At 38.7% G+C, this 22248-nt stretch overlaps 2 protein-coding genes across 5 annotated transcripts in view; both read right to left on the reverse strand.

Moving 5' to 3' along the window:
• Nucleotides 1–2076: 2076 nt before the first annotated feature.
• dlx1a (distal-less homeobox 1a) lies at nucleotides 2077–4743 on the reverse strand. The gene is made up of 3 exons (XM_038789415.1): nucleotides 4167–4743; nucleotides 3646–3845; nucleotides 2077–2970 (listed from the first exon to the last, which is right to left on the reverse strand). The coding sequence occupies exons 1-3, from the start codon at nucleotides 4474–4476 to the stop codon at nucleotides 2719–2721; spliced, it is 762 nt and encodes a 253-aa protein (XP_038645343.1). The 5' UTR covers nucleotides 4477–4743; the 3' UTR covers nucleotides 2077–2718.
• Nucleotides 4744–9136: 4393 nt separating this feature from the next.
• The window catches only part of metap1d (methionyl aminopeptidase type 1D (mitochondrial)), a 242948-nt gene continuing 229836 nt past the window's right edge, over nucleotides 9137–22248 (reverse strand). For 3 of the 4 annotated variants that reach the window (XM_038789417.1, XM_038789419.1, XM_038789418.1), the window contains exons 8-10: nucleotides 13133–13180; nucleotides 11240–11318; nucleotides 9137–11093 (exon numbers count right to left, since the gene is read on the reverse strand). In XM_038789417.1, the coding sequence (XP_038645345.1) occupies nucleotides 11009–11093; nucleotides 11240–11318; nucleotides 13133–13180 (212 nt within the window). In that variant the 3' untranslated portion in view covers nucleotides 9137–11008. Of the gene's footprint in view, nucleotides 11094–11239; nucleotides 11319–13132; nucleotides 13181–14404; nucleotides 14534–22248 lie in introns of those variants that run through there. The other variant, XR_005459765.1, reaches the window with a different exon arrangement.

The raw sequence follows: 22248 nt of genomic DNA on the forward strand, positions 1-22248 counted from the left end.
CCCGGACAGAAATAAATGCAAAAATGTTTAGGGATGTCTTAAACATTCTAACCGCGGATGGAAACATTGAAAAACGTGGGGTAGAAATAAGATTTCCAGTTGTGTAAAGAGCAAATACGTGGCGACTTGTCACATCGGATACTTTTAAACACAAAGTTTACCTGTCCTTGTTTTTTGTTGCAATGGTTGACATCTCTGTGGCTTTGACCATTAGTTGTTAAATCAAGGTAGGCGAGAGCCAGAGCGAGAGAGCGCCATTCCCTTTACTCTTTTCATTGTGTCTTACTCATTTTGAATAGTTTCCCATTGAAAATGCTCCTCCATACACCTGCAAGCAATTTGCAGACCTCATGATAAACCTAGTTCTGAATTTCAAAGATGGAAGCACACCTATTTTAGTTTGGTTCTTCTTTCTCAATGCTATTCAAATGTGGCTTTCACTGCTACACTTTTGTTAATGCAAAGATTCCCCGGCGGAAAAAAAATTGCTCATAATTACCCCAAATGATACGAAACTACATTAGAATAAATAAACTCAAAATTACTGTAATTATAGTCCGTTTGATGGCCTCGGCTTGTAATCAAGTAGAGAATACAGAGTAATAATGCCGAGCCTCTTGGTTGCAGCTGTATGCGCATTTGGAGCTTTTGGCAGAATACATCCATTTGCTGCTCGCAAAGCTGCAAGCTTAGTTTACAGAAAAGTTTTGTATGAAATCTTAAGTTCACCCAAAAAAGTTATCATCGTTAATCTTGGACACGAGATTGAAACATTCTAATTTTAATTTCTGGAATGTTCTCAGCCAAGCTGCTGATTTAAGTTGAGACATCTTAAAACTGTCATGTGTAACGGGCAGCGCCGCTTCAATACATTTCATGTCCACTCGAGATTTCAACAATTAAATCTTTAAGCAATTTTTCTTAGAATTAGTTAATTCTAGAAAAGCAAACACTGTTTAATCCATGTTTATTTACTTGCTTACATTTGTACAATGGCATTACTTCGTTGTATTTCAGTAGATCCTGGGCACGGGGCTATATTAAAGCTTGTTGTAGTCTGTGCAATGCACACATCCGTACACAGACAATATGCACATATCATGTGCCTGTATGGTATGCACACATATGCACACAAATGTGCATATAGTTATATATCTGGGAATAATGACTTTAGGGGATTAATGGGGACATGGCCTGATTGAATGGATTTTCTAAAGTCACCAGTTTGGGTAATACTGGCATCTTTTCCAGTTCTCCCAAGATGTTGATAGTAAATGGGACACATATTGCTGAAAAAGCGCAGTTAGCCCATCATCCCCAAACAACAGTTCCTTTGAAGTTCCCAATTTGTCCCTTGTAGAAATGACACAGCTTTCAACTCCTCTCAACAAACCGCAGGGTTTTTTTTTCCTGCAGCACCTGCTTCTCTTGTCCATTATTTAGTTAACATAGTAGTGGCTTCCTGTCATTCAACGCTGGAAAAAGAGATTTATTGTACACCAAGAAATATATAAAAGAGCGTATAAGGGCGATAGACACGACTGAAAAGCAATAAGTGCTTTAATTGCTGCAAAAATAATTGCACCCAATTTAAAGTAGCATAGGTTAGACGTGACACTGAAACTAACGTTTGACTGTAACAAAATAATCCGACCCCACATCATGAGCGGTAGGGGTGGGCAGATACAAAGCGAAATTATATTATTTTAAAGCACAATAGCTTCGATTCCCACATTTGGATCATCCAGCAGTTAATCTATAACGAGACAACATGAGGTGAAATTCGAAAAGTAACTTTAGGAGAGCCTTTTGAGCCAGTCTGTATTTAAATATAAACAAAAATGTTGCTGCCCCTTGAAAAATATATATGTGGAAAGTTCATTCGCTTTTCCGAGTAGCCAATGCTCACAGACTGAGGCTGATCACTTCGCCTGGACATTGGAATATGTATAGTGGAGAAGAAGGAATTATTGAAGCCAGTGGGATGATAGTAAATGTATTCTGTCACGAATTCCTTACAGTTCTATGTTAATTTAGCTGGAATGAGCACACAGAGGCTTTCATACTGCAACCGACGTTGTTTAAAATCATAATTTTACTGTCTTTGAATGGACTTTATAATATATTTACAAAGATTCAAAGATACAAAGCAATAAGTTAACATTATCAATATAAAACTAAACCTTTACATTTAGAACGCTAGACAGTGTTTTTCAGCATCACGTTTCAATTTCACAGGTAAATATTAAGATCCCATTTCACAATGTATCATGTATACTCCACACAAAACCCAAAAGAACCCTCTAAGTCTGTGCAACATATTTAAATAATACTATGTACAAAAACGGTGACTGCGTGCAGTAAGAACTTCCCACTGTCATGAATTCTGCGCGGCATAATCAGTCATTCGTTTACAGACCTAATATCCCAAATGGGGAGACGGTACTCCATACAAAGCCTGCCTATTTCAGAATAGGATGAATACAAGGAATTTGCAACAAAGGCTTTTTAGCTGTCCCAGGGATTACGCCCCAGAGTCCTGGTGCTGGCGGTCTGCTCTGAACGTGAGCTGATAGAGACTTCGCCGAGCTGTCAGCTGGCAGAACAGGGAACTCGCTCCGCATCACATCTGTGCGTGTCTGCTCAGGGCATGGTGCAGTTCAGAAATTGCTTTCTTGGTTTATTGTCCTTGCTTAAAACAGGGCGAGGGCGGTTATCTTACATCAGTTGGGGCTGTTGCATAGATTCCTGGTGCACTGGAGGATACCACGATGTGTAGCTAGGGATGTAGTTGCCCGGGGTCCCTGTGGAGTTCTTGCCGGCGGATGAGGTGTTCCAGACGGGTGGAACTGGAGGGGAGGATCCAGATAGGCCCCTACCATTAGCAAGGGCGCTGTTCTCTAATGCACCATTACCCTGTTTCATCAGCTTTTTAAACTTAGAGCGCTTGTTCTGGAACCAAATCTTTACCTGTATAATATAACAAACATGTTTTAAGTATTCAAACTTTAAAATACAACGGGCAAGACTTTCACTCGTCTTATATGGATATAAACATGTCTCGATACAAGAATAATAATGCTAAAACTAACATATGTTTGAAAGGTCATGTTCTTTTCAATGTCCGATTACCTTAAATAATTTCAAAATATTAACAAAAAAGCCCTTCGTATCAAGCAGTCATGTTCAGCCACACGAATGAGCTCTCCTAGACACCTCAGACAACAGATGGGAAATATAATGTTATAATTTGAGCAACATGGCGCATTTCTTGTAGTGACTTGTTGAAATTGTTTCCCAAACAATTCGCTACGGTGCAAAACATAGGATCCACAATGCATTCTCTTTAATGGGCAGATTGTTGGTGCGTGTGTGTGAATCGTCCCCATAATCTGTCATTTTATAGATTTGAGTTGCATTTTATTGCAATGCTTCAAACTTCCACAGATGTAAACACATACTTGGATGTATGCCTGGGAAGGCACACTGGTGTTGTTTTAGCTTAAACTTCTCCTGAACTCTGCATTGAAGTTGCCAGGGGTTTATGTTACCGATGCCTGGTTTTGCTCGGCAGTGTGATTTATTCGATGTTAAGGTTGGGCCGAGGAGACGAGCTTTGCATTTTTAGTTTAATATCTCTGTTACCTGTGTCTGTGTCAAGCCCAGAGAAGCAGCAAGTTCGGCTCTTTCAGGCAGAGCTAGGTATTGAGTTTGTTGGAACCGCCTGTTCAAAGCTTGCAGCTGGAGACTGGAATAAATGGTTCGGGGTTTGCGGATTTTTTTCCCTTTCCCATTAAACCTGACTTCCCCACTCTCCACCACTGTACCTTTATCCGACTCTGCTCCTGAAAGAGAGCAAAAATACACATAGCAATGCAAATCCAATACATAATTACCTACAACAGAACAACAACGTACTTAACACAGCAGTTAAAAGTTTGTCTATTTTTACTAGCGACGGTTTACGTATAATTACCCATAATTGCATGCATTGTTTATAGTATTACGCAATAAATAATTACAAAGATCAGAGGCAGAATGATGCGAACTTCTGCGTTACAAATTTCCTCGCTGGGCTGGTTCAAATACTGCTGCAGCACACTGCCTCTTTCCCACCTATTTTACAGCAATTAGGGTTAGCAAGTGACCGATACTGCCGTTCTTACCTGTGTCCTCTAACCGCGTATGGGCCAGATTCGAGTTGTTTTGGTACGATTGCACTGAATTGATGTAAGGATTAGTGGAATGGTTGTTGGCTGAGTTGACATAGGGGTAGCCCAGAGATCGTGAGAAGGATGAAGCGGTGTTGTAGGAGCTGTCATGCTGAGAGTGGCCGGCAGAATGTAAACAGTGCATGGAGTAATGTCCGTGAGACATGGGAGGCGACATTTGTTGACTTGGTGGCCCAAACTCCATAAAAACTGCTTTACTTGAGACGGGGCTGTTGAGGTTTTCTGACATTGTAGTCATGGTCATCGTTCGCCTCCCAGCTTGTCACTTCACGTCTTTTCCTTCCACTACTCCCTCCGGCCGAGAAGGATCCCAATTTAAGCGAATCTGGTTTTTTTCACTCTCCATTCATAAGAAAATGGAGTTTTTGGGTTGACAAAGTCGAGGCATGATGCTGTGAATACACACAAACTCGCCTGAAAGGTTTGACTCGATAGCTCATGAATATTCATCGATATTGCTCGCTGATAGGTTCCCTTTCACCACGTGCCCTTCTGATTGGCTAAATGCGAGGTTGGCTCTGGCAGAGCCGAGGAGAAGGTTGTGGGTGGAAAGGGCGGCCTGAGACTGTGCAGAGAAACTGGCCCAAAGAGTTTAGTCATTCCAAAGTAAAGGCTCTGGCTAACATCGCTCATCAGACCATTGCAAAACGTTTTGTTGCAAACACAAAGTCGTAATTTTATGACCTCAACTGAGTTTTTTTTGCTGATCATTTTAAAATGATTCATAACCGCCACACACTAATGCGTTTTGTAAATATCCAAAAACATATTATGATTTTAATGACATGATCTTACAGTATTAATAGCTGCTGCAAGATATGTTTTGTCAATTTTACGTTTCATGAATGCACTTTTTTTTATTGCATTATCTGACATAGCGGAAACTTATTGCATTAACTTCATCTTAACAACAACTACTGCACTTCACAAAGTAACTCGTTGCTCAAAGCTTTCATAATGTTCGAGATGAATTTGGCGCTATAAATGGAGACAGTTATGATGTACTGAATTAGAAATTAACAGAACTTGGTCGTAATGTGTTGGGGATGGTATAATAATTTGCTCTGTAAAGAAACCGGGGCTAATCTCATATTTTAATGATCTGTAGAAACCTATCCGGAGATTTTCCTTTGCTCAAAGCTGAATTAGAATGGGGGAAAAATATAGATTAATGGCAAATCTAGCAAACGGCCGAACTATTCCAACTGTGTTACTGCTCCATCATTGTAAGGACTAACATAAACATGCAATTTACAATAAAATCAAAGCATGTGAGCAACAATATAGGATTAAAAAGTTTGTTGAACGCTGTACTCACTTAAAAAGGTATTTACTGTAGTATTTAACAAGATATCGCTTGTGATGCAGCGAAACTGCAGCTACCATGGAGTGAAACAGTGAGAGCACACGTGCATATGCAGCAGTTACTGAATCATTTGATTAAATGCCAGTCTCAAGAGCTCTGATAAACAGCTGAAGGCGGCTCCTATTAGCATAACTCTGATACTTAATTTTCATACGCATAATTAGCCATATATTTAACACCAATTGCAACATCCAATCCTTTCATCGTTAAACAAGTGAGCCCAAACCATAGCATAGAGATGCCTGTATGCGGGCATCAGATTTTAAAATGTCATGCAGCATATTGATGATATACGGAGGTTTTTGTATGCCACATGCGACCCGAGAATGATATGAAATATCCAGAAAAGCATACTTCAACGTGGGAGATTAATTGCACTGTTTTGTTTGAAGGGCGAATAAAAGGTACTTAAAATGCATTTTCGGGTTTAAATACTTCACATACAGCGATAAACGGTGTAATTTGAATCCTGATGAGACGCTGGCGGTCAGTAAGTGTAAGCCATGGCTGATGTAATACAAAAGCGTACATCTGGAATAAAGAGTATTAAAAGTTTTAGTGATTTTTAACGCACAGATATTTTTCAATGATAAAATGTCGATTTTTAAAAAAACATTTTCGAAGTTGTGGACATTTTCTCCCATAACCTATTCTATACGATTTCCCTCCTTTTCGATGGGGGAAATCGGATGATGTTTGCGCTTTCACCTAATATGGACAGTGGCTGATTAAATTCTCTGTTTATTTGTAATCTAACGGTAGTCATGACATAATATTGTAACTTAAAGTCGTTCCATGTAACGATAAAAAGGCATTTACTTCTCAAGTTCTACACTATTGATAACGCAAAACAGTTGAGTAGCGAGTGCTTACGAATTACTACAAAACAGGATTCTCAATATAAATGTGCTTCCACCAAATTAGCAAATGGCCGTTTACACTTGCATTTTTACAACGGGAGGTGCGATGCACACTCGCAATCATCGACGGGGCACATTTGTGTTCTTCAATATTGTTATATTTTCCTGCAATTAAATCAACTGGAATTCGTCTTTAAAAAGTACGAAATTTGGAGGAGATGCCATGTTTTCGTCCAATAAATGAAAAAAAAATGTTTCAGCATCTTATTAAACAGGTTGTGAAGATAAATGGCAACTTTTCAGTAACACTGAAGTAATTGCTTTTGCTTCTGCACAACTATTTCAGAAGCTTCACTGAATTCACATTTTTACTGTCCCGCTGTTAATAAATTTTCCCAACAGTATCACCAAGTGAAAACTCTGCTTCACCTAGCATCACCGATTGAGAACTGCAGTAAAACACTGAAGAACTGACCGTGAAAATTTACATGTCAGCTGCAGAAACAGTGCCTGGACCCTGAATGAAATATTTTAATTACAATCAACTGCTTCGGTCTATTCTGTATTTTGAGCAAGTCTGTCCTCGGCCAAGCCAATTAAGCACTAAAATTGCGGCTCCACAAATTGATATGCATATTTATTCATGTGTTAGGTTCATAAAAATATTTGTACTGCAGGCATATTCAACATCTCTCGCTGCCAACGAAGCTTATTAGTGTGTGTTTTGTTTACAGCAACGAGCAAAAGATATCCATTTAAGAGTCTACAGGCCAAATAAAAATCACATTTTCCAAACTTATACTTTAGTTGGAGAAGTATCGTATTTTTGAGCTTTGAACCAATATCCAATCTTGAGAAAGTCTAGTTAAACCATATGCAGTATTCAATGAAAACATGTTTTATTTCCAATATATTCGATTCAACAAATGTTTCAGCAATGTTACATTAAACTACATTGATATTATTGAGGATACAGCAAATTATTCCATTTACACGTGGTTTAGCTTTTAATTGAATTACAACCTGTTTCAACTGTTTACTTCGCGCAGTAAGGAAATAGGAGGGAAAAAGAAGTCAACACATTTTCGTAAACTCGACAATAGCTAGAATCTGCTGCATTTCTCTGTGAGGAATTCAGTGCAAATCTACACTTTTCGACCTGGATTGAAGAGACCTGAACCTGAATCTATCACCAGCTAAAACAGAAAGAATTCAGCACCTGTTTCAGATGAAACTTATACCACGAACAGTTTAGTTGTCGATTTGGTTCAATTCCTCTAATATTCAAAATGAACAGAGACGTTTTTATCTAAAGATCTTGTAAACAGGCAGAATTAATCTGCTCTGAAATCCACTCGGGGCTAACGTGACAATCTTACTTAATTCTTCCGACGTGTGTGTGATTGTGTCCAGATGCCACACGAATCCCAACAGCACCAAGACCCATTTTGCCCAAGGTTTTAAACCGAGAAAAATCTGCAGCGCAACAAATCTATACGTGTATGTATTGATCCATCATCGTCGTACTTAAACGCTTTGGGTTTCCTCTTTCCGTGTGAAAACTGACCAATTAATGTCTGACCACGACTGTTTGTAAAGTCAGTTGTAAAACGAGAGCTGCTGATCACAAGAGCTGCTTTAATGACATCAAAAGTGTGTTCAATATAGGATCTGCTTGTAATATTTTAACTTGTTTGCTTAGTCACAAGTATTCCAAAGAAATCTGCCGGTCAAACTTGGAAATAAATATACTTGTTATGAAACCATAATTAACAACAAACACAGCACCGTGGTACGTATGATCTTTAACGGTTAGCGTGTTTACAAACACCTACACACAAGGCATGGCCATCTGCAAGCGCTTTCTAGAATTAATTAGTTCATTACATGCACAATTAAAGTGACATCTCCTTTCTGCACATTTATTCTTTTACGACCTTTACCCCCAATCATAAAAAGGTTTAACATTAAGAACCAGGGTTCAATAAGAAAGATGAAAAATTCTTTGCTTTGAACAAGTTGATTTGTTTCCAATAAATAAAAATGATGACAGTCAGCTAAACGAATTTAAAATAAAATGGCGTTAACGTTCAACAGGACAATTTTAACCCGAGAAAGAGAGCGTGTAAACAAACTGTAAGACATTGTATATGCGACGAGGGAACCCAGTCAGACCATTCTAGGTAATGGATTATTCTTTTCTTGTTGGGTATAAGCTGCAGTTTTGTTTGTCTTTTACAGCTTAATCATTGAATCCCTGCAGTGCAGAAGGAGGCTTTTCGGCCCATCGAGTCTTACCCGGCCCAAGAGTACCCTATCCCGTAACCCCACCTAACCTTTTGGACACGAAGGGCAATTTTCATGGCCAATCCACCTAACCTGCACACCTTTGTGGCTGTGGGAGGAAACCGGAGCACCTGGAGGAAACCCACACAGACAAGGGGAGAAAGTTCCGCACTGACAGTGACTCAAGCCTGAATTGAACCGGGTCCCTGAAGCTGCGAGGCAGTAGTGCTAACCACTGTGCCACCATGCCGCCCAGATGATATATACCCATGGAATTCGCTCTTCCAAGCTAGCTTAACACTAGAAGTTTTACAAACACTTAAACAAAGCTTTCATATGAAACTTTACCCTCTTGCAATGATCACTAATTTTAATTTCAGTCTTACTGAAAATGGGTTGCCAAAAAGCTGAAAAACGCAGTTTTATTTAGAGTACATAGAATTCTACAACATTAAACGTGCAGTACACATACAATGTAAAACATCATTGATTACATAAATGCCCTTTACCGATTTATCATAATTACCGTCAGGACAGGTTAAGTTTACAGTAGGCAAATGCCAGTATGTCGCGATAGGTTCAGTGACAATATTTACCTACATCTCGGAAATAAAAGAGAAGTTGGTGTCTGCTGACTGAGCAAAATAGGAACAAGTGGTTGTGGTATGAAACGTCAGCTCGAGATACATCAACGAAGTGATAGGTGTTTAAATGAGTTCTAGGTTGCATATTAATTTAGAGACCTAACAAAGGTGAAAGTTTCAACAAAGACGGTTAAGGCATGAGCGATCCCTGAAATTCATTCACTGATTTAGCCTTTGTGTATTTTTACAAATAAAACCCCAGAAAATTGCTGAAACCAACTAAGTGACCCATGACCTTATCTCGATTGATTTCCCAAACAGAGGAAATGTACTTTCAGATTCTAAGGGAGTTCGCAATAAAATACTACATTTACCGATAACGTGTTAACCCAACTATCGGTCGGAATAGTCAAATCCTAAAGATAACTGGAGGAGCACACTGATTAATCTGTTTCATTATAAAATTAAACACATGGCGATGATATTGTAAAAAATACAGTTTTACCATTTTAATTTATCCAATCACTTGTTTCTTTTCTTATCTGTCTTCTGTGCATTCATGACTAATTATATTGCAGCTCATCGCTAATCAATGTTTTAATGAACACTTTGAAAGCCTAACGATTTCGGCTGCCCATTCTCTGTAATATATAGACTGATAACCCACCATTTTGAATGGGACAAATAATTCCTGTCGTCATCAGCTTAATTACAGATTTCCACACGTTCAGAACGATAGTGAAAATGATTTGTGCAATTGGAAGGTCACCAGCAACTTACAAAAATGGTTGGAGCATTAAAAGCGAATGAAATGTATTGTCTGGAAACAGAAGGGTTTAAATGAATTCTACTGATTGTTACGATTATCTGATGACCATCTTATCTCACGTTTGGCCAACATATATTGATAGAAACTTTTCAACCAGTCAGCCCAGTGACAAAATAGTGACATTCAACATATTTAACAAAATGAGTTATAAAGATATTCAAAATATTGTTCCTTCTTCAGGCGCCGCACAATTTAGAGCAATTCACATTTTAGTTGGTAATTATTTGTTGTCGAAATAGTTAATTCCATGTGTAAATAACAAGTGGTTAATAATGTGCTCTTCAATCTGTAAATACCAGTACGGCTAAACTTGCCATACGCAGCGTTTTGTTTATTGATTTTGCCGATTGAATATAAAGATGGTTCCTTTCAGCAGCTGCTCTTCAGTTTTAAAGTCAAATTCAACTCAGTTCTTCATTTAAACGTATGCAGAAGTTGCACTTTCCTTTCAAAACCGGTTTTAAACTCAAACTGCAAAAGGATGGCTATGCAGCATCCTAACTTGCTGGTTAAAGCTGTTTCATACTCTTCCATCCCATCAGCAAAGCGAATAAGGGCTGATCCGTCTCAACGCACATCTACACCACGCTCCATGGAGCATTTGACATTTTCTCGACCAGCTGCAATTCTGGCACCAAATGTACATAATACAAAATTTACTGGGTCTTTGTTTTCAAAACATTTATTAGGGCGACGCAGTAAACATGCTATATCAAAAACTAAATTCTTGGGAGAAGTATCGAATTCCAAATGCGACAAATTTCCTTCAGTCAACTTCGACCAGACTCCAGTGAACACAGTGCCCATCAGCAACGTTAATAACAGTGCGGTCTTGAAACACTCTGTCCTGTTTATCCTTGATCTTCCTCCGGCAACTTGGTTAGAATTTCTACTCCTTTTGATGTAATTGCTATAGTATGTTCGAACTGGGCAGATCTTAAAATAACAGAATTTAAGAAGATATATTAAAAATGCTCTACTTGGCGAAATAATATAGCAGATATATTGAGAATTGTAGCAAATATTGGTAAGATAAAACACAATTCCTAAAATAGAACAAACTTGGAAGTAATTATTAGCACCTAAGGTCATCAGTGGACACTGCCGTCCACCCGTCCTGCAAAATTCGGAATTCTGTGGAGCCCTCCATGAGAATTGGTTCTAGAATGAAAACATACAGGAGAGTTAGACATCTATCAAAGGAAACGCAACCACAGATGTCAAATGCATTTTCTTTTATGATTACTTATGCGCAACATAATAAAGTTAAACTATAGTTTGAAGGTTAGAAGACAACATCAGTGTTATATTTGAAGATTTTAAATTAAATAGCATGCCTGGAAAGTAGGACTGAAGGGATTTTTTTTAAAGTTAAAAGTAAAGTTAAAATATATGTGAACAAGAACTTCTACTTTGCAAGACCCGGTAATGTTTAGTATAATCTTCTAATCAGGGTTCCAGAGTCAAAATATTAGGGCTGTGCAAAATACATTATATGGATGGTTTTATATCCATTAAATAGTTTATTAATAGATTCAGAACCAATTTCAAAACTTTACTCCAATGTTACTGTTACATAAATCAATGTAAAGTAGTTCTCTTAGCCGCCTTTATGTCAGAATGTTGACTCTATTTCATGCTGTGTCAACCATATTCTAATGGTTAATGGTGATATACTGCAGTGTTGTGGCCTCAGTTCAGCCAAACCAGCTAAATTGCCAGGCATCAGTGTTTTAAAATATAGTTGGATGCTTGATTGGGAAAGATGGGGCACTAAGAACATAGTAACAGGAGTAGGCCATTTAGCCCCTCGAAAACCTCTTCTGCCATTCAATCATAGAACATAGAACAGTACAGCACAGAACAGGCCCTTCGGCCCTCGATGTTGTGCCGAGCAATGATCACCCTACTCAAACCCACGTATCCACCCTATACCCGTAACCCAACAACCCCCCCATAACCTTACTTTTTAGGTCACTACGGGCAATTTTGCATGGCCAATCCACCTAACCCGCACATCTTTGGACTGTGGGAGGAAACCGGAGCACCCGGAGGAAACCCACGCACACACGGGGAGGACGTGCGGACTCCACACAGACAGTGACCCAGCCGGGAATCGAACCTGGGACCCTGGAGCTGTGAAGCATTTATGCTAACCACCATGCTGCCGTGCTGCCCTAATCAGATCACGATTGATCTCTATTTTAACTATGTCTACCTGCAAACGTTCTGAAACCCTTAACATGCTTGGTGAACAAAAATCTATCAGTTTCAGTTTTGAATTTTCAATGTCTCAACTGTGCTTTAGAGCATTCCAGATTTCCACATCACCCCTGAACTGGCAAACTCTAAGGTTATGCCTCCTTATTTTGGAATACTTCACCAGAGGAAAGGTTTCTTTCAATCCACCCTACTGACTCCTTTTGTCATCTTAGTCACCTCAATTAGATTACCCATTATTCTTCTGTACTCAAGGGATGAGCTTCAATGGATTAAATGATCTTTCTCATCCTTCACTTATGATCTTATGAAAAATTTTAATAATGACATATACAAATTGCTATTTTAAAATAAAGTGAATGAAAGAAGTGGGAATAACATAGTTAAACTACACACTAAGGTCTACACGGTGTGCTAATCACAAACATTAAGTATTTTATTCCACAAAAATAAACCGACGAAACAAACAAAATAAAACTGAACTACTTCATAGTATATCAGCAAATTAATTTTTAACAAATGTAAAATCAAATGCAATTTAAAAAAAGTCAAGATTCAGTAATATTAAGGCAGAAAAAAACCTCATAACTTGAGGCAATTTCATCCTAATGGGCAATGTCAAGCTTAAATAGATTTGTTATTTCCTCAGAACAAGAATAGAGCAATTTTGCTTTCTAAGATTCCTGCACCGACTGGCTATTGAAAATGCATTTTATGGAGCGAAAGTTATCAGCTACAGTGTTGACAATATTTACCTATTGTAAACGTCATTCCCTCTTCCATCACCAGGTCATTGGTATTAGCTGTTATAATGACAGAAACAAAGTTTGCTGAGTTACTTATGTTGGTTATCTGAGAGGTATATCAAGCCTAACAACTCAACATGACATAGAATGCTGAAAGTACTTCATGCGTTACAATGCATTTATCTCAATGCCTATCTACACCTGCTTCCAAGTGAATCAAAACCCTTAATGGAAATTAAAGTCCAACCAGGTAAATCTGTATTCAGTTGTTTGTGAGTTAATACACTTAAATCTATCGTAATCTAAAATAACTGCAATGCTTAGTCTACAAATAAAAAATTCAAAGGTTAATTTCTTGTTTGTTATATAAAGCATCCCAAGCCAAAGTACAAAAGCCCCATTAATAAAACACATGTCAAAAAAAAAGTTATTAATAAGAAAATAGTCGATTATCAGAGCGGCTGTGTTCAAATAGGATAAAAAATGATTGCTTTTTCTCTCAATTCCACTAATGAAATAATATTGGTTGTAATTTTAAGCAATTGCACTTAATTTGCATCAAGCATAGACCAATGACTTCACTTCAGAAAATATGTTCCTATTTGGAAAGTAACATGATTGTTCAAAGAAAGTAGATGGTAAAGTTTATATTTAACAAATGTTGACTTTTTTTTAAACTCAGGAAAACAGTTCTAAATGCACGCCCATTAAACCAGCAGGTGACAGGTTGGCTTTAGTAATTGTGCATTTTTTTCATAGGGAGAGCATCAAATCGTGTTCAAAACATTCTCCCCGTGTTTACGTGGGTTTCACCCCCACAACCCAAAAGATGTGCAGTGCGGTGGATTGGCCACGCTAAATTGCCCTTTAATTTAAAAAAAAAGATTGGTTACTCTAATAAATTTATTTTAAAAAAAGATCAAAAGCAAATTAAAAAATTACACTGATCCTACTGTTCTAAGTTTTGCAAAAGAATCAGAAGGGAAATGAGGAGAAATTCCTTAACACAGCAAGTTGTTATGATCTGGAGTCTGAAGTGGTGGTGGAAGCAGATATAGCAATGTTCAAAACATAATTAAATATACTTCAAAAGGCTATGTAGCTTTAGGGGGGAAAAAGAGTAAAGGAATTTAGTGGCTCTTGCAAAGAGCTGGGCTAGGGCTGATGGGCCGAAAGGTCTCCTTCTCGGCTGTAAGATTCTATACAGATCAATGTGAAGCAGTTCCCTCAGCTTGTCTCAAATCAGATAGTTTCACGCTGTGTCAGATGCATTGTGCTTACCGCATGCTGTCTACTAGTTCACAGCTTGGCCAACCAGTTAAGCTGCAAGGGATCACTGTGCAGATACATGTAGCGGGGAAAAATCATAAACACCACCTAGCTTGACAGCAGCAATAGTAGTAGGATTTTCTGAAATGTACCAAAACATTTATCTTTAACAGTAGAGAAAACTCCCTAGTTTGAGTTAGGTAATTTGAAGGTGATAAGATCAATACAGTTGGGTGTCACTCATTCCCAGGTTAAGGAGGGGTCTTTTAGTCTGTACTCTGGAGGTAAAATGAGCCAGGGTTCCTGTGCTTAGTAACTGCCAACTAGGTCATGCTTGCAGTGATTGTGTGCAGGCTTCATTTGAAGGTACACCGAGGCTAAACTTCAACCCCTCCATATTAGAACAGCCCACCAAAATAAGAATACATTTGAATAATTGGGTGACATAATGAAAGGCATCCAAGGAACTGTGTCCCATTAACAAGGAAAATAAAAAGACACGTAACATGCAAGCCAATTAAAAGAAAAAAAGGACCAATAAGTATTATAATAAGGAGTTTCCAAAATCCTCTGGCTCTGTCTGGAAGAACAGCAAACACCAACATAAATCAGCAGAGATGTTTTCATCCATAATATCCTTTCGTCTCGCCCTTTTGGTTAAGGATCAAATGTGAGATCAGATGTCAGCATGAATCCAGTATGTCTCTTTTATGGGGACCATGAATTGAATTCAATTTGAATTTGAATTGGTTTTTGGAACAAGCAAGAAGATAGATTCAGGACATGCCCTGTCCACTCTGCACATTGACTTTGTAACTCTGAGAAAGGAATAATGTATTTTCAAAGACATCTCTTCTCTATATTCACTAACAAAAAGTCCAGTCCTGGTGAGCAATTTTCCTGAGGTGCTACCTCCACACTTTTAACGCTTAATATCAGATGTTAGCCTTTTCCGACCAACTATGATGTGAATTATGATTTTTGGCATCACTTTTGTTCTTCAGCAACAATAAGAACTAAAAGCTGGTGCTATTGGTTCCCAACAGGTCAGGCGGTTTCCACTTGCTGGGCAGGGGGGGGGTTTGAAACAATTATGCATCTGCTAGCAGCAACATTGTTTTCAAGTAAATACACCCCAAATGTCATCCACAGGTCACCCATTATTGTACTCCATGAATCTGACTCACATCTGGGAGTAATGTCTGAGTGGACAGAAGTAGTGTATGTAGTGCATCAGTGACAGGCGTTTCTAGTTTATATTAACAACCTGGATTCAGAAGCTGAATGCAAACTCGTAAAATTCTCAAACAAAGAACTGAAACAGTTAAATCCAAATAGTTAGCCAAGGACATACAAAATGAGTTACATAAACTACATAACTGCACAGAGCATAGCAGATCAAATGCAATATAGGTTAAGTACAAAGTATCCTACACTGTAAGAAAATAATAAGGAACATCTACTCAATAAATGATGATGAAATAGCTACAACAAACATACATACATACGTACATATATACAAATTAGGAATAGCAGGAGGCCATTCGGTCCCTCAAGCTTGCTCTGCTGATTTGATTGTGGTCTTTACTTTCCCATCTACCCCTTATGTCCTTTGACTCCCAACCTATCTAACTCAGCCGTAAAATATTCATTGACCTTGTCTTCACTGCTCTCTGGGTAAGAAACATTGAAATGAATCTAGGGTTGGTTAAGTAGATTTCACAATTAGTATGCCCAGTCATTTCACTGCAGCAATTAACATAGAAAGCAGAATGATGAATTGTATTGCCAAATCTGTAGAGTTTAAGTCGGAGGATGTCATGCTACATTATACAATGCTCTAGTCTGAACATACCCGACTCCAATTTTGGTCATGAAAACACAAAGGAGGCATTCAAGCCCTAGAAGTGGTGCAGAAAAGAGTCATGAGTTTGATCCCCAGTGTCAGATTATCAGTTGAGAAAAAAAAGACTGGAGGCATTTAGGCTTTTACTGCTTGAAAGGTGGTGATTAAGAAGGGATCTCACTAAAGTACACGATACTGAATGGTATAGAAAAGCTAAACATGGAACACCATTTCATGAAACTATGAAAGAAGGTCAAACTGATAAAAAGCAACTTCAAGACTGATGCTTGGAAGTTCTTCACGTGCAGATCAATAAATATGGGACAGAACTGGACAATTGAGGAAGAAAATATAGAATCACAGGAATAACTGTAAAATTGGTCTGAATGGAGAAGCTATGTTAGTCTAAATCCATATCTATTTTGTGATATATAATATAGATTAATAAAATAGAAACCTCATGTAATGCACCAAAACACAAAAGTCTGAAATTACTCCAAGCAGTTACCTTATGAACACTCAAATTCTTGGATTATAATGCAGCTAACAAAACATGTATTCACAGTAAGACACAGTGGGTCGAGCCAACATGGTGTACGAGTGCCAATTTGCAATTTAGCAATGTTATATTACAAAATTGGCACTAGTGTGAATTTGGCACTGCACTTGTAGTGAAATCAGCATAAACATTTTAAAATCAAAACAGACATCACCATTAGCTTCTATAGCAATCAGAAAGCAGAAACATCTGATCTATTAATATGCCCAAGTCCTTTGGATGATTTGAGATTACTTCAACAACTTGATGTAACAAAGCAGGAAAGAAATCTGGGAGTTTTGCTGGCTAGGTCACTAAAGCAGTTGGTTCAATGTTCATGGTCAAGAAAGTAAATAAGATGTTGAGGTATATAGCTAAGGTTTGATTTATGTCAAAGAAGTGATGTTGAAGTTATATCTGGCCTTGAAGCCCTGAGTATAGATTTGGCTTCCATAATGCATAATATTACTGGAAGCAATCCAGAGGAAACAAGGAGGCTGATTCCAGAACTAAGAGGGCTGAATTTGAGAAAAGATTTTCCATTCTGGACCTTTACTTCTGGGAGAGAAGAAGGGACACAATAAGGTGTTTTTCTTCCAAATTGCCAACGGTATACAGGTTTGGATTTAAGGAATTATTTTAGATATAAAATTAGGGGACTTGAGGGAACACTTAAAATAAAAAGTGTCAAAGAAAAATACAAATGTCCGATTGCGCTGGGGGTTGGAAGGGACAGTTGAAGATGAACCATTAGCGTATGCCGTTTGAAATTGAGCACAACTTCAGGATGTGCTCTGCCAAAGGTTGTACAGTGTACTGCAGCATTTCCAGTCTCCAGAACCAGTAATAATTGAAACCAGCTAGAACATCAACTTTCTCATATCCCCATTACTGCCAGAAAGCTCACTAATGTTGTACCTTGTTAAATCAGGTGTAACTCAGTTTTTAATAGTGATGTGATTAATAAAATGTTATGAACAAAACTGACCTTGAAATAATAAGTTTGTAATCGTGTTGTTAAACAATGAATTAGCAGGTTTTAAACCCCGTTTTCTTAAAATAATAATTTTTTCAAGGTTTTTCAGAATATTTAGTTTCTAACTTTGACTCATGTTAATGTCCAATCTTTAATTTGTGTACATTTTTAAAAGTGATTTTATTTTACTGGAAAAAGTTTGTTTCCTGGTTCTGTGTCTGTGAAAATCCTTTAATGTGACTGGTTGCTTAGAAAACTTAATGACATCACTCCAGCTCTGCAGTGGGAATTTCCCCGTCATTAATGTTGTAATCCATTGCAGTACTACTACAGGACAATAGAGGAGGAATTCTCGCCAGAGAGATTGCCAGGGGTCTCAGTAAGGCTAGCTTCATTGGCGAGTGTTCTTGCGTCGCTGCAAACCGCAAACTCCAAAGATTTGACAATTGATTATCGGTGGTAATGATGGAAAAGAAAACCATGGCAGATTTTTAGAAAAGGAAGATTAATTCTCGTCTGTAAAATGGATAAAATGTTATTAGTTCTAGAGTCATTGTTAAGTTTGGAATGGTAGGCTAGATGGACTAATGGTCTTGTTACTTGCATATCTGGATGGCATTTTGCAGTATCAGAGATTATAATTCAGTTTGCACAAGGCAAAACAAGGTGTGGAATGGAGCTGTTACTACCCTATCAATAATAAAACAAGAAAAGCACACATCCAGCTTTTGTGCAGACTTCCATATAATTCATGAGATAAAAACCTGGGCAATCATTTGAAACTGGAAGGAGCAAGTAGGTATAATGAACTGAAAAATGGATATGTAGAAGCGACGCTCCCTGTCCATTGCAGGTGAGAGCTAGGCCATCAGTGTTGCTGTACATGGCGCAGGTCTGGCCCATTCCTCACTCCTGTGCTGTGGTGATTTTCCACTTAATCTGGGAGTCAAAAAAAGACTGCATTCGAAGGGATGCAATATACAAACCTCTAGATAAAGGAGAAAAACGTGCCCAATATCACCTTTATCCTGATGGCCACCCTTCTGTGTGGTTGCATCAAACTGTGCATGAAACGCTTCAAGTAGTTGGAATGTGCCGTACCTCCTGTCCCTCGTGGAAACATTTATGCAGAGAAACACCATTGACTACATGTCCATCAGGCAGTAGGTTGCACGTAACGTCCTAGAGGCCCTTCGGGAAAGGAGATGGAGGATCCTGTAGGATAGTTCCCTGATGTCTCATCATTAGAACTGGTGATGAAAAAGGCCATCCCCGTCAGATCCTTCCAACACACCCTTGGTCTCACCCCATCTACACGTTTCTCTCAAGGTGACAGTGGTGAGCAAGAGACTGTTGTTCACCTCCTTAAGGAATGTGCCTTAGCAAAGAAGGTCTGGAGAGAGACGAGGTGGTATTTGTCGAGGTCCATCCTGAGCAGCTCTGTGAAGCAGGACTCTGTGCTCCATGGGCTGTTCCCAAGGATGCACACCGAGACAAACATCAGCTATTACTGGAGGATCTTTAACTTGGTGAAAGACACTCTTTGGTCTGCCTGAAACCTGTTGGTCTTCCAGTACAAAGAGTTGTCCCTGACAGAGTATTGCAGACTAGTCCAAGGTCCAGGACTATGTGCTGAGGGATGCACTAAACCTTGGGGCAGCTGCCGCAGAGATGCAATGGGGGAAGATTGCTTACTAAGATCTTTCAATCTTTCAGCCTTCGTGAACTGAGTGAAATGGAATTGCACAGAACCCCGTCAGGCTGTACAATTCACACTGAATGCATACAGTTAATTCATTAACTTTTGCACAAGAATTATATTCAGTGAGTAAATACGTAAATATTACACGTATCACAATTGTATTGAAGCATTTCAGAGTCCAACTTGATCTATGTAGACAACTTGAATACCATTGCACCATTTGTAATGACCATTTTGAAATATCTGTAATATTTCTTTGATTGAATTGAAGAACTTCAAGAGTGCAACATGCTGTATGTAGAGAACCTGAATATTATTCTTCTTTGTGTGATGACAATTACCATTTTAAAATGTTTGTAACGTTCTTTCAGGTATTTTACAAATAAAGTATATTTTTGCAAAAAAAGCCCATAGAAAGTATGTAGGGATCCAAAAAGAGGAAAGATAAGTTAATATTCTGTGAAAATTAAAAAAAAAACTCATTCATATAATGAGAAAGGCTGCAGTAGTATTCAAAGTCCTAAATAAACTGAGGTCTACTTGGTTGACATAGCTTCTGGCTTTCTACATCTATACACCATTATTCTCTGCAATGTTAGCTACAAGGCAGCAACAGATCTCCCATCTCCAGGGTGCAGATGTAATATTGTTCTGTTGCAAAGTAATTAGAAGTTTGAGTAAAATGCCAGGTGCTGCTGAATCACATTTTTCATGCAGAGTGTTTTGCAGTGGCTGGGCTGTTCAACATGTCCTCATCAGGAGGTGACAGAAGGATTTGTGGAGGAGGGCTTCTATTAAATTTGTCTTGAAAACAAATTACCTTTTACAATACAACTCTGAAATTGCCAAAACTGTGCATTTTGCATTTTACAAAGACGTTTAAGTAAACAGATTTCACCTGCCTCTGGTGCATGCATGTGCTGGCTTTCCCAATAACATCGACCATGAATTACAGTTGCTGGCTTGCTGTGTGTAAACACATTGTAATTTGTATCAGAAGATTTCAATTTGCGTCAGCAGGATGCAAATTCATTCCACACCAATCATGGAAACAATGTTCAAGTAAAGATCTGCTTATACAAATTCAAGACTTCACTAAATAATTTATTTTCTCCGAATCTTATGCAAATACACTTTATTCTACAGTATTTAATCGCCCACAAATATGATTCAGGTTATTTAAGCAATGTTATTATCTGGTTCACAAAGCAGTAATGGGTGGCTAAATATTAATCTGAGGGAAAGTAACAAGACATTAGTAGCTCATTAATGTACTTATGGCTTAAACATGTAGTTGTTTTGAGCAATCCCTCGGTCTGTTTTTTATTGCTAAAAAATTGGTAATAGACAAAATTTGCATTCACCAAAGTATTTTCTGAAGGGAGGAAGTTTGTGCGGTGTGTGGCAATATTCTCAATATTTGAATTTGTGGAATTATTAACTTTTGCACAAGAATTATATTCAGTGAGTAAAATGTAAGATGAGTAATTCTGAACATTCTTTATAATGAAAGAGTTTACAGCTAGCATATGCCTGTCTGGCCCACAGGCTGAAAAACATGCTGATTTGTTGCTTTCAGCTAAATGTGAAATATGGGTTTCAGAAAAGTTTTAACTGAGGAAATGAATTAACCACATTCATGACAACATCTTTTACAACATCTTTTTAAAAATCATTTACGGGATGTAGGCGTTGCTGGTTAGGCCAGCATTTATTGCCCACCCCTAGTTGCCCTTCAGAAGGTAGTGGGGAGTTGTCTTCTGGAACCACTGCATCCCTGAGGTGTAGGTACACCTCCTGTGGCAAGTAACTCACCTCTTGACCCCCGAAAGTCTGTCCACCATCTGCAAGGCACAAGTCAGGAGTAATGGAATACTCTCCACTTACCTGGATGAGTGCAGCTCCAACAACACTCAAGAAGCATCAACTCCCCGAACAGGCGCCGGAATGTGGCGACTAGGGGCTTTTCACAGTAACTTCATTTGAAGCCTACTTGTGACAATAAGCGATTTTCATTTTCACCATCCAGGGCAAAGCAGCCCGCTTGATTGTTCCTCCTTCCACAAACATTCAAACCCTCCACCACTGATGAACAGTGGCAGCCGTGTGCACCATCTACAAGATGCACTGCAGTAACTCTCCAAGGTTCCTTAGACAGCGCCTTCCAAACCAATGACCACCACCATCTAGAAGGACAAGAGCAGCAGATACTTGGGAACCTCATCACCTGGAGGCCTTCTCCAAGTCACTCACTACCCTGACTTGGAAAAATATCGCCGTTCATTCACTTTCGCTGGGACAAAACCCTGGAACTCTCTCCCAACATGGGCGGCATGGTAGCACAGGGGTTATCACTGTTGCTAGCGCCAGGATCCCAAGTTTGATTCCCAGCTTGGGTCACTGTCTGTGCGGAGTCTGCACGTTCTCCCCGTGTCTGCATGGGTATACTCCAGGTGCTCCGGTTTCCTCTCACAAGTCCCGAAATAATTGCTGTTAAATGAATTGGACATTCTGAATTCTCCCTCCGTGCACTCGAACAGGCGCCGGAATGTGGCAACTAAGGGTTTTTCGTAGTAACTTCATTGCAGTATTAATGTAAGCCTACTTGTGACAAAAAGATTATTATTATTAAACAATCATGGATGAGTAATAAATGCTGGCCTAATCAGCGATGCTCACATCTCCTAAATGAATTTAAAAAAACACCCGCTGTTCTGTTAGGGAGGGAGTTCCAGGATTTTGACCCAGCAACAATGAAGGAATGGCAGTATATTTCCAAGTCAGGGTGGTGACT

This window comes from Scyliorhinus canicula, chromosome 2, assembly GCF_902713615.1.
Source record: "Scyliorhinus canicula chromosome 2, sScyCan1.1, whole genome shotgun sequence".
Taxonomy (NCBI): domain Eukaryota; kingdom Metazoa; phylum Chordata; class Chondrichthyes; order Carcharhiniformes; family Scyliorhinidae; genus Scyliorhinus; species Scyliorhinus canicula.

Bases quoted from the DNA above. Each gene is read 5' to 3' on its own strand.
- dlx1a (XM_038789415.1), bottom strand. From the start codon at position 4,476: ATGACCATGACTACAATGTCAGAAAACCTCAACAGCCCCGTCTCAAGT. The intron at 3,846-4,166 runs GTAAGAACGGCA...GCTCTCTTTCAG, and splicing joins TACGCGGTTAGAGGACACAG to GAGCAGAGTCGGATAAAGGT. The intron at 2,971-3,645 runs GTAACAGAGATA...TATATTATACAG, and splicing joins TGGGCTTGACACAGACACAG to GTAAAGATTTGGTTCCAGAA.